This window comes from Quercus lobata, chromosome 2 (assembly GCF_001633185.2).
Source record: "Quercus lobata isolate SW786 chromosome 2, ValleyOak3.0 Primary Assembly, whole genome shotgun sequence".
Lineage (NCBI taxonomy): Eukaryota > Viridiplantae > Streptophyta > Magnoliopsida > Fagales > Fagaceae > Quercus > Quercus lobata.
The window spans coordinates 34,950,625-34,964,048 of record NC_044905.1 but is presented as its reverse complement, the minus strand read 5'-3'; the positions used below and the strand labels follow the sequence as shown (position 1 = coordinate 34,964,048).

The 13,424-nt window shown below is 35.0% G+C and overlaps 1 protein-coding gene across 1 annotated transcript in view; it reads left to right on the top strand.

The window, feature by feature from the left end:
* Positions 1–4,141: 4,141 nt before the first annotated feature.
* Positions 4,142–13,424, top strand: part of LOC115975447 (exocyst complex component SEC6-like) — a 52,065-nt gene continuing 42,782 nt past the window's right edge. The window contains exons 1-7 of the mRNA XM_031096226.1: positions 4,142–4,332; positions 7,313–7,351; positions 7,517–7,605; positions 7,741–7,831; positions 8,249–8,338; positions 8,476–8,555; positions 10,845–10,937. Coding sequence (XP_030952086.1) covers positions 4,204–4,332; positions 7,313–7,351; positions 7,517–7,605; positions 7,741–7,831; positions 8,249–8,338; positions 8,476–8,555; positions 10,845–10,937 — 611 coding nt within the window. The 5' untranslated portion in view covers positions 4,142–4,203. The remainder of the gene's footprint in view (positions 4,333–7,312; positions 7,352–7,516; positions 7,606–7,740; positions 7,832–8,248; positions 8,339–8,475; positions 8,556–10,844; positions 10,938–13,424) is intronic.

Below are 13,424 nucleotides of genomic sequence, written 5' to 3'. Positions count from 1 at the left end.
GGGATGTGGTTCGGGTATTGTAGATAGGAATGGCAACGGGTCGGGTTCGGGCTAGGTTTTTCCATACCCAGACCCGACCCGCGGGCCAAGACCCACGGCCCGGACCCGGCCCGTTTACTAAACGGATTTTTTTTTTTTCCGGGGCCCGGACCCGCCCTGCCGGGCCCTACGAGCTCCACGGGCCCCGTTGGGCCGTGGTACTTCAGGGCCCATTCTGTGGCCCAATCAAAAAAAAAAAAAAATGTTTGCCTAATATTGATTTTCTCAGCCACCAAACAGAAAGGGAAAAAGAATACTCAAGAAAACCCATTATTTTCTCAGCAACCAACAGATCGGAAACCCTTTTTTTTTTTCATTACAATATTTTCCCACATCAAAAGCAAAAACAAGAATTAACATACAAACCCTAGGTCTGAACAATAAGACCCCATAAAATCAAATCAAACGAGCCGATCTATTCAACCAAAATAGCACTAAAACTAGAAATTACAAATTTGATTCTTTGAACAAAAAGAACGATTTTCACTAAAAGAACAAAAAGAACAAAAGCTTGAGTTCACGAGGTGAGGGAGATGAGAGAGTTGCAGCCTTGTGAGGTGGAGGAGGAGGGCCTAGCGAGGTGAGGGAGGAGCAGCGGCGTCTGCAGGCTGCGGCAAGGTGAAGGAGGCAAGGAGGAAAGACTAGCGAGGTGGAGAATGGAGTGACGCCGGTGAGGTGAGGTATGCAAGGAGCAGCGACGTCGACGAAGTGAGAAGCGGTGCCGTCAATGTGAGCATGGGAGGCAAAGCAGCGACACCAGCAATGTGAGCATGGGAGGCGAAGCAGCGGCACCAGCGATCTTGCTCAAGTGAGAGTGAGAGTGAGAGTGAGAGTGAGGGTGAGGGAGAGAATGGGAGGCGGCTTGGGAGAGAATGAGAGGGTGAGAGAATGGGTCTAAGGGATTTAGGGGAAAAGTGAGCATTTATAGTCAGGGTTTTATTTTTTATTTTTTAATATTATATATACGGGTCGGGTTCGGGCCGGGTATGCCTAATACCCGAACCCGACTCGAACCGCTTCGGGTTATTGTGTAACTTTCGGTCAATATATCAGAGCAAAAAAAAAAAAAAAAAAAAAGAGAGAGAGAGAGTTCAGTCAATATTGTGGCTGACTTGGGCTTGGCAATTCAAGTCACACGGGCCCATGTCGACAAATCTCCTCCTTGGCGTAAGCTACAAGCCATTGACTACTCTTTCTTGTTTCATCACCAATTATTGGAGGAAAAAGATATTCTAATATCTCCAAATATTTGCCACAAAATACCAAATAAAAATCACCACAAATACAAAAACTTTATCTACTTAAAAAGTAATGCTAAGACACACCCTATTTGTGCGGCAACTTTTAATTAGATTTTAGCACTTTTACATGTATCAATCACATATACTTGAAGATGCTAAAATTCATTCAATAATTGACACATAAATAAAGTATAAATTTAGGTATGGGAAAAGATGTCCCAAACATTACTCCTATTCAAATGATCTACTCGGAAAAAGAAAAGGAGCAAACAATATAAATTTTAAAATTAAAAGCAAATACCCATATGAGAAAAAGGAAGAAACAATAAAATCACTTATAAAAATAATAAAATAAAATAAAAACAGAGAGAGAGAGAGAGAGAGAGAGAGAGAGAGAACTGAGTTTTTGAAAATTTCAAGATCAGAGCCCAACTTTGCAAAATGGCTTATCACGCTCAACGAACCAAGAATGGTTGTCCAATAACATAACACTTGTCAGACCAAATTGAGATAGCCGCCCTCTGGATTGACCCTCTAGAAGGGAAGCAAATGAGCGGATAAGAAATGCACATTACCTATGACATGTCCATATATTGAGGATGTTATTATCCACATATTTAGAAGGGCAAAGTTGGGCTCCAACCACTAATAAGAAAATGACATTAATTTTTGTCATATACAATATACATAACTCACTTAACACATTCAACCAAATAAATTGTGTACATGTTTATCAAAATAAATAAATAAATAAATAAATCGTGTACATTACACATGATGCATGTCATCTTCCTATTAGTGATTGGAGTCAATTTTTTTCTATTTAGAATATTGTGCACAATAAGGCTAGCCTTTTTACTAATTTGTATATAAAATTTCAATTTATCTTTGACGTGTCAATAATATATGAATATAAATATTGACATTCAAAGAATATTGTCCACGATTAGGAATCAGGATTAATAGGTTCAAATATTATATTACGATATCGGTTCTAATTAGCTCAATTGGTAAAGTTTTTTATTGTCGAATAAGAAATTTGTGATTCAAACCCCTACATAAAAAATCAATTGGTATTTATGAGAGACTACGCCTCCGGCCCAACCTTTTGAAATTAAAAGGCTTATCATTATCCACATGAAGTGGTGGAGTTGTGTTAATGCCTCTCAAGGGTAGAGGTTCCATTGATGTTATAGCCTCCGGCCCAACCTTTCGTCTGTTTCCATTTCAGTTTTTAATTTGATTCCTTCCTAATTTCAAGTCTATTTTCTAGATTTCTTAATCTACAAGCTTAGTAAATTCATTTCAAACGTGTCCAATTAATTAATAAATTTTTACCAATTTTGCAAGTAATCAATAAATGTTTTGTCTTCGGATTAAATTGGGTACATGTAATACCATAAACCCTATCCTCAGCCAATAGTGTTATGACACATTATTTAATTTAAATTAAACTAAAATTAGACCAATTAGAATTAAGAGTTTATAATCATGTGTGATTGGAACTTAATTTATGCAAGTGCACATTACCGTTAAAACTTGTCTTCTTGATATCTTTTAATTCAGTTGTCCAATTAAGACCCTTGAACTATTATTTTGATCTTTATAACTTCAAGATTTATTTTCATGAAATGAATTTGGAGATCAAATGGCAAAAATTACAATTCTGCCCTTATGACATGATATGGTGATGATATACAATGCAATACAAGTTAAATGCAATGAAATATCATATATTATATAATAATAAAAAATGCATACAACATTTTCATAACATTTTTTCAATAAATTCTAAGTGGAAGGTTGTTGTTGTTGGGAGAAAAAAGTAATTTTAGTGGTAGGTTCAAATTTGAATCAATAACAACTAACCACTTATGATTTATTGTGAAAATATTATGGACGTCGCACTTCTGTGCATGTTATCATTACACAAAGTGAATGCCCTTCTAAAAAAAAAAAGTGAATGCCCTTTTTTATTTTTTCATTATTAAAATTTTTCAATTTTTTTTTCTTCATTAGATCATTCCAAGGATTTCAAATTAATTAAAATATTTTCTCTTTACTCCCAAAGTTTCAAAAAGTATAAAACAATTACACTCAATAAAATTCTACTACAATAAGAGTTTTTAAATTTTAAAATAGGTTTTTCTGTTTCTTTTATATTATTTAATGATTTATGTTCTTTCATTTTTACTATTTATTAAATTATTAAATTATATTTATATTATTACAAATATTTATTTAACTTATATATGTAATTCTTAATTTAACCATGCCTTACATGAAATTCTTTTTTCATTTTCAAATTTCAAAAAGTTTGTTTTCTATTCCTAGTTATAAAAAGTATTATATTTTTGTCCTTAAACTTAAAAAGAGTTTTTTTCATCCCAATAACTAAAGAAACATATGCCTTTTTTTTTTATTAGAAAAGAAATATATACCTATTGTGGGTACCTAAGGCATGCTTTGCAACGTCCTCGGCATGCTTTGCAACACTACTCATTCGCTTCAAAGGTTATAAGGTAGAAAGTAGGGGGATTTCTATTCGATGTGGGACGATTAGGACTTTGCATGCATGCCGAGGTCAGCCAAGGACATTGCCAAGCATGCCGAGAACGTTGCAAAGCATGCCGAGGATGTTGCAAAGCATGCCGAGGATGTTGCCAAGCATGCCTTAGGTACCCACACCTATTTTCCTATTAAAAGACTTTTTTTTCATCTTTAAATTTTTAATTTTAATTTTTTAAAATTTTATTTTGGAGTTTGGATCCTAAATTATTGAAAAAATAATAAATAAAACTCTTTAAAAAGTCAATATATTTATGTTAAAAAAAAAAAAAAAAATTCAAACGACATCAATATATTTTTTTATGTTTGAAGAAACAAACAGACCGGATTTGTGTGTAGACACCAGATAGGAAAAATGATGGCGGAGGATCTGGGTGTGGAAGCGAAGGAGTCGGCGGTGCGCGAGGTCGCGAAGCTATTGCCGCTGCCGGAGCTTCTTCAGTCCATCGCATCCATCAAAGCCGATTACATTACTCGCCAGCAGGTCCCATTTCCATTCCTCTATCTATCTATCTATCTATCTATCTAGCTATCGCGTTACAATTTGGTTAATTCTACGGTTTCCTAGTTTATTGTTTGTTCATAAATTGAAGGCGTTGAAATCTGATTTTGCAACTTAATTGATGAAATTCAATCACTGTAGTCAGAGAGAAATTAGTTATGATGGAAGAGATAAGATGTGTTTGATTGATATGTGATGTTCTTGCATTGGTTTGCAAATTCTCTCATTGGAGAATATTTGTTGGGTCTTCATTGGGAATATTTGTCTGTTGATGGTATATCTTTTATCAAATGATAGGCCTAGGAAGCACAGACATGGTTATGGGTATGGGTATGGGTATGGGTACGACACGAGCAAATTCTGAAAAATTATAACATGACACGGCTGGTATGACATTGGTATGACACTCCAAATGAAGTGTCTGTCCTTCATAGCGATAGCAGGTGAACGAAGAAATAGGTTGATTTCACAAATATATTTGCCTGCTTTGGGTGGGAATGGGATGCCTATATGATGTCTATTGAAATCAAGAGCGTAGCACTACGTTAAATGCTTCTTTAATCCGACTTATTCTGAAGATAGTTGTTGCCTTAGATATTAAGGATTTTAGGCCTACTAGTTTGGTGGGTAGTGTTGCTAGTGTGCTCTGACTCAAATGACACTTCCTCTTCCCACAAGTATAGGTGGAAAGTAAGGTTGCAGGTTCAAAACTTGTCAATTAACAAAAATTTGGCTAGTAGTGTTTACAAATTTCTTGCTGAAGTACCTGCTAGTAAATTGCAAAAGCTACTTGGAGATGTAGTCAAATTATGGATTTGGTGTTAGTGGGTAATAGGTGTTTGAATAGTAGATTGAAGTTGTGTTTGGAGATTTGTGTGGGGTGGATCTTAAAGAGCTGATTAAGTCAATTGTGTGGTGTCTTAAGTTTTGGAGACCATTAGAGATTACAGATTTACTTTGTATTTCAACATGTATAGTTTCTATTTGGATTGATGGTGATCCTAGCAACTTTTACAGTTTTTTTAGTCTTGCAGAGTTTTAAGGCAAACACACCCACTTTCACAACTTAATTTTTTTTTATGTTTGAGGCACTTAGTTTGTGGTTTTTCCTTGGAAAATATTATCAGAACATTTTCCGGTAAATGTTTTTTGGGACACTTTTTCCCAGAAAATATTGGTCAATAATACTTCTCTTCAAATTTCTCTATATCTGGAATTGGTGAGGTTGTTTCCTTAATGACTAGTTCAAGAAAGGAAATTCATTTCTTTAATAGCAAATGAATTTTTTGATTGGTTGGTGAGAAATGGAAGAAGTGAATAGCATTTTGTATGTCAACTGTGAGATTTTGAGCAATGCTTTGTTACTTTTTTGCAAGTAATATTCCCATGCATGTAGTTAATAACTTAATAGGATGGAGAAGGTTCAAATAAAGGAGTTCAATTTTCATTAGGTTGATTTCACCTATAAAATTTGGTGTTCTGGGAGTGAGGAACTTGATAACCTTTAATCAAGCTTTTCTTATTAGGTGTTTATGGAGGTTTGTTGAGGAAAGGTAAAGCTTTCAAAGATGTCTAATTGGTATAAGATATGGGTAAGCATGGGGTGGTTGGACCACATGCTTGGTGGTAAGGCCTTATGGGTGTAGCCTATGGAAGGTTATAAGGGCTGGATGGGAGAAATCTGCTATCAAGGGTAGAAAATAGGTCAAACCATACATGAGGAGGTTGCCTCAAACCATACAAAGCCTTTCAAAGTTGACAAACAAGGTGTTCATTACTAGTAACAACATATCCAGGGGATAGGGTGATTGAAAAGCAAAAAGATATTGAGTTGAAAGAAACTGTATTTGTTGAAAGATTAAAGGGTGACTTTTGATCAAGGGCAGTTTATTGAGTTGGCCCACACATTTCTCACCTCTTTTCTATACCTATCCTATTGAAAATAGAATCGAGAAATTACAAAGATATTTTCTTGAGCTTACCTAGGATATGAATTCAAATATCATTTGGTGAACTGGTAAAGGTGTCTTCCCATTTTACAAAATGGATTTCGGGTATCGGAAACCGTCATGTTTTCAATCAAGCATTATTGTTATTGGATAAAAGGTTGTGGGGGATATTTGAATGAATGATATCATCTATGAAGGCAGGTAGGATGGACAGTGATTAATATTGCTGGTGTAGGAGGTGCCTATGGAGTGGGTTTATGGAAAAACATTGGGATCGAATTTTATTTGTTTATTTAAAAAAAGCTGATTAGAGCACGTTTTTGGGATACCCTAAATTGTGTGGATTTAATTGGAATGAATTGTTTGAGTGTGTTGTGTGGGTGTATGATGAGTCCCACATCGGGCATAGAATGGGTAACAACTACAAGGAGCCCAAATTTTAACTTGATTAGTCCTTTTGGGGTATAAGCGTAGATGTGGTTAGCACTTTCCTCATGTCATTATAAATTGTATTAGAGCAAATGGTAATGCCATGTGGCTCAAAAGCACTATAGCACAACGTGAGCACTGATGAGGACGTTAGAAATTTAAGTGGGAGAGATTGTGATACCCCATTTTGTGTATATTTTTAATCGAATTGGATTGTATGAGTGTGTGTTGTGCGGGCATGTGCTGAGTCCTACATTGGGTGTTTACTAGGTGGATCTTGGATTTATAAGTGATTACAAGAAGCTCAATTGCAACTTGACTATTTCTTTTGGGGTGTAACCGCAAATTTGGCTAGCGCTTTTCTTAGTTTGTTATAGTTTGGACATAGTTTTTGTTGGAAGTTTATTTGCTTATTTGTGAAATTTGGTCAAGATACAGTTGTACTTGGAAAAGAGATGTTTTAAAAAGTTGGTTAAAGTATAATCGTAGTTAGAAAAGGTATTATATTGGCTTTTATTTCAATGACTTTCTTTATTAACCTTTAGATTGTCAACTCTGAATGTTGCTATTGTTTTTATTGACAGGCAAATGATGCACAGCTTAGTACAATGGTTGCAGAGCAGGTTTATACACAAATTCCATTCCTTTTCATGGGGAAAGTTGCTGTCATAATTATTTTCAACCATGTCTTTTCTCTTATGTTCTATACAGAGACATTTACAGAGTTGAGGAAGCTTAACAAGTCTCATATTTCAATGCACTTACATGATACTTCTTTGACTCTGCAGGTTGAACAGGCACAAGCTGGGCTGGAATCTCTTTCCTCATCTGAGAAGACAATAGACCATCTCCGTGAAAACTTTGTTTCTATTGAAAAGTACGTTGTTGATGAGATATATTGAGGGGGTGTTCTAACATTATAAGGGGTTTAATTTGGCATCCTATTTGTAAACTTCCATTGCAATATTTACGTATCTGACTTTGTGGTTAATATTATTGCCTTGTGCATCAGGCTTTGTCAAGAATGCCAAAACTTAATTGAAAACCATGATCAAATAAAGCTCCTTAGCAATGCAAGGAACAACTTAAATACAACCTTGAAGGTGGGTATGTTCGGCTGAGTTGAATAAGCTTTTTTTCCTGACTATTATGTCTGTGTGTGTGTGTGTTAGTTTATCTATACAATTTGTACACTCTGGAAAAGGAGTTATATTGTTCCATTTTCAAAATTTCCCCTCTATCTTGGGGCTCAAGAAAAACCCTAGTGGTTCCAGTAACTCCTGTGGTGTTTCAGCACTTGTGTTCAAACCCCACCAGTCCCATGCAACTAATCAGCAATCAAGTGGAATTGGAATAGCCAGTGGACCAAGAGGCCATTGACTATTCATGTTTTTGATTTTTTGTGAAGCATGCCTATTTATGTTTTAAATCTAGAGGCATGAAGCTTTAGAATCTAATGGTTTGTTTTTTTCTACTTTGCGGTGTGGTTGCTGCTAGCTGACGTCTTGATCTTTTGATAGGATGTTGAGGGCATGATGTCCATTTCTGTTGAAGCAGCCGAAGCACGGGATTCTTTGAGCGATGATAAGGAACTTGTTAACACTTATGAGGTAATAGTTATCTTTCTTATGTACTTATCATTGCTTGGAACTAAATTCAAATACTATAGTGTATGAGTACACTTTCTTTCTTATTATATTTATCTTATGTACACTTTCTTTGGATTTCGTCCTTAAATTTGTCTTAGAGGTTAACAGCTCTTGATGGGAAGCGGAGGTTTGCATTAGCAGCTGCAGCATCTCACAAGGAAGAGGTTGGCAGACTAAGGTCTGTATTGTCTTGTAAAGTTCTTTGTCACATTCTTGACTGGTGCTAGTAGGGGCCAGGGGATCCCTTTTTGTCATTCCTATCAACAGAGGCTCTATGCATCCCTCCCACCCTTCCGTCAACTTCTATTTATTTGTCATATTCACCCAACTACAATGATACTTTCCTACAAGCTCACAATCTGTTTAAAGCTTGGGGTGATTCTAATAAGTGAACGGTAACAGAAAATCAAAAGTTTCAAAACTAGGTGATTTATTTTCATTTGTATTTCCTTCACATGTTAATATTGATAAATACAATTATAGGAGATTATATATGTCAAGCCAAAGTTAGTTTAATTTGTAGAAGAATAAGAAAGAAACAGCTCCAACAATTATCATTCGACATTAGTAGACAAAAGGGAAAAACTTAGATACAATACCTTGGGTATTGTTCTTTAGGTACCCCTCTTAAATTTTAGACATTTGTCTATTTTAAACATCCCCTCTCTTTTACTTTTATTTTGCTCCCTAGCACATAAAAATCCAATGACTTTAGATTTATTCAGACTTCTCACACTCATCTGAAGAAGAAATCGCTTCAGTAAAATCCACCCATGGTTTGTTTTTGAAATTATGAAACGCTTTGACTTCAATTTTTATCCAAAATATATTTCTTGGTTGGAGAGATGAGCTTTGCTGTACAAAAACTTCATGGTTCCTTGAACTCTGTTTCTAATTCTCTCATTGGACTGACAATTTCAACTCTAGAAGCTCCCATTGACGGCACTAGAGAAACTATCACAAAAATTGCCTTACCACCTCTAATGGATGTCTTTCACTGGCCAATTTATTATATTTGCGGAGTAAGATCCTTACTTTGGATAATCTTATGCTCTGAGGCCAAACTTTGGTAAATCGTTGTTGTATGTGTTTCTGTAATGAGGAATCTGTGGATCACCTGCTGATTTCTTGTCCCGTTGCTCATTATCTGTGGATGTATATGCTTCGGCTGTTTGGGATTGATTGGGTCATTCCAGGTTCTGTTATAGACTTACTTTTTTGTTGGTATTAGTGGCTTGGGAAACATAATACTGATATTTGGAATTTGGTTCCGGGTTGTTTAATGTGGAATATTTGGGTTGAACGGAATCGGCGTTCTTTTGAGGATAGGGCGATATCATTGGATCAGTTGCTAGATTTATGCAAATGGACCCTCTTCGATTGGTCTCGGTGTTGGGGCCTTTCGGATTGTTCTACTTCCACGGATTTTCTTTTGTCTCTTAGTCTAACTTAATGCCTGTTTGCTGCTCTTTTCCCTCCTTTCTATTTGTTCACTATCGTGAATCTTGTATTGTTTTCTTGCTTTTTCTCTTTTAATAAAATTTTTCTTACCTATCAAAAAAAAAAAAAAAAGAATTGAAGGAATGACCAATGCAGTTAACAAGTTGGAAGGCCTGGCAGATTTCAAGCTTGCAATGGACCAAATCTGAAGGATTACAAAAGGATTGTTGACTATTGAAGCCAAATTTCTTATTCAGTTTGAGATGTGGAGAGATCTGAAGCCATTGGGTTTTCACATAGAGAGAGAGAACTGATGTGAACCAGAGAGAAAGAAAATGGAAAAAGATTATGTTTTAAACAACGTTTGGTGAGATGTTTAAAATTGACAGATGTCTAAAACTTAAAAGGGGTACCTAAGGAACATGATCCAAGTTACTGTATATAACTTTTGTCCTAGACAAAAAGTTACTTATACTTATTGGGTACTATTTAGCAGAACAGGGGAAAAAAATGTTAAGTTAATTGTAAGCTGTCAGTACTTGCCAGTTTTCCAGCAATTCTTTGATATTTTTCAATTTTAATACTATAGCCTATTTATGAGGATTGGGAAAATTCTTGTTGTGGCAATTACTATGACTCTACATCCGAATTAATTTTTTTTTAATGATTGTATCAATGAGCTTGACGTTAAAGATGCAATTGAGTGGCTAGTTTAATCTAGAGTTGCTGATGATTGGTGGTTTTTAATTCTTGGTTCAAAGCAGCATTGGTGCTTTTATTTTTATAAATTAAAGTTCAAGTTATCTGTCTTCGATGTAGTCAGCATTTAATTACTTTGAAAATGTGAATGATTTTTTTTTGGCTGCAAGAACAACCTTAGTGTAGAAAGTAGAAATTGGCTTTGATGATGATGCCTTTAATATTAACCTTTAACTTCAATAATTTTATTTCCATGATTTTTTTTGGTTAATGCTACTCTGAGGCTTAGTGACTTCTCTCTCTCTTTCTTATTTGGAACATGAACCAGAGAATATTTTGAAGATGTAGATCAGACTTGGGAGACATTTGAGAAGATATTATGGGGTCATATTTCCAACTTCTATAAACTTTCTAAGGAAAGGTACATTTTTTTTTTCTAATCTGGAAAAACCTGGAATTTGTGATAGTACCTTTTGCCATATGAAATTCCTTTTATTTCTTGCACCAAACTTTAATGAGGTTCTTTCTGATATTGATTTTGTACTTATTCAACCTTTATAAATTATGTAATACTTGGGATTTGATATAATACTTTGTGTTTGGTGGTTTGAACTGGCCTGAGATTTGGCTTTGATCCACGTTTTTGGAAATGCTTATTGGTATTTACTTGCCTTCTAGTTTATCTTACTTGCAAATGCCACAAAGTAAAAATGTGCTGAGAAATTAGTATGATAAGCATGTTAGCAATTATCTCTGGCTTGCTAAGAGTCATCTCTATCTTTCTCTTCCATCATTGCCCCACCCAAGGAAGAAAAAAGTAAAATTGAGATGCATGCGGGGCCAGAGGTGGTAAACATATATATTATTTTAAATTTCTCTGCTTGAAGGTGGCGTACATTTGATATACAGGCAACTAATTTTTTAGGGAGACCATTGAGAATGGCACACTGCATTGATGACCAAAATTAGGCCCAACGTAGTGAGAGATCTGTTTGATCTCGCAATTTTGTGCAGCAAGTAGCCGAATACTAAAGCTTTTGTTGCTTAAGCTTTAAAAATGTGAAAGTCGATGGCTGTGATACAGTTTTGGGTTGATATTTGGCGTGGAGACTGATTGGCTTTTATTTTTATTTTATTTTTCCTGGTTTAGGCTGTTGATCATTTTTGTGATTTCATGTTTATTTGGGCTAGATTTTCTAAGCAGAAGAATATGCTTAGCTTAGATGAATTACTAGCATTTCGTATACTTCATGTACAACTGCTGCAGTCCCTCATGCCCATTGTAATGATTGTATTAACTAACTCATATAGGCAACCATTTAATCATAATTAATCTAAAAATATATATTATTTTTAACGAAATTATTAATTGCTTCCTCTGTCCCATATTGAGGATCTTGCTTTCCATTTTGGGATGCACTAAAAGTAGTGTTTGCTTCCATTAATAAAAACAAACAGTAACACCAAAGCCTTAGTCCTGAATTTTGGGGGTCAGCTATGGATTCTCAACAAATTAGTTAGGGTTGGCTACATCTATCTTTTTCACCATTCTATTCCATCTAAAGTCATACTCTTTGTTACTTCCTTAATTAACATGTCATTTTTTATTAATTCTATTAATGTGATTTTTGGTCGTCTTCTACATTTTTAAAAAAAAAAATTCCCACAACTTGGATTAACTCACTCTTTGTTATCAGTGCATTAGGTGCTCTCCTCTGAACATGACCAAACCATCCTAAACAACTCTCCCTCATCTTTTCATCAATAGGGGCTATCCGTATCTTTAAGTGAATTTCCTCATTTCGAATTCTATCGTTCTGTGTATATCCATTTATCCATTTTAACATTCTCATTTCAACTATACTCATTTTATCAATATGTTGCATCTTAACAACCCAACATTCAGCTCTATAGAGCATAGCTGGTCATATAACAGTCTTATAAAATTTTCCCTTTAACTTAAAAGGTATTCTATGATTGCACAATATTCGTGATGCACTTTTCCACTTCATCCACCCTACTCTTATCCTATGATTCACATCACATCCTCTTCAATTTCTCCATCTTTATGAATTATTGATCCAAGATATTGAAAGTTGTCACTCTTTGGTATCACTTGACCATCAAGTCTTTTTGCCTCTTCGTTTTTGTTTCTATTTTTACTAAATTTACATTCCGTGTACCCTGTTTTAGTCCTACTTAATTGAAAGCCTTTATATTTTAGAGCTTCTCACTAAATTTGTAACTTGGTATTAACTCCACTTCTAGTTTCATCCACTAAAACTATATCATTTACAAAAAGCATACACCAAAGGACTTCTTATTGTGTTGATTTAGTGAGCTCATCCATCACTAGTGCAAAGAGACATGGACTTAGTGTTGATCCTTGATGCAAACCTAGAGTGATAGGAACTCACTTGTGATTCCTCCACTTGTTCTCACACTAGTTATAGCTCCGTCATACATATCCTTAATCAACTTAATATATTTCAGAGGGACTCATTTCTTTTCCAAAATCCACCCCATAACCCCTTTAGGGACCCTATCATATGCTTTCTCTAGTTCAATCAAAACCATATTAAGGTCTTTACATGCCTCTCTAAAAGGAATGTTCACTTCCAAAAATAAAAAGCATTTTTAACTTAAGACTCCCATATTTTCCCTTATTAAAAACAAAATTCATTTCACCTTCAGGCCTTTTGGTAAGGTTATTATCCTCTTTCTTGGTTATTAGACATTGTTTCATTTCAAACTATGACATTTAAATTGGAATAGAGGATTAAGGTTGTTAATGGTCTCTTTCTTGGTCATTAGACTTTGTGTCATTTCAAACGAAGACATTTATTTTGGGATAGAGTAAGCTTGTTAATGTTCTTTTGATCAAATGGCATTTCCTTCATAAAGAAGG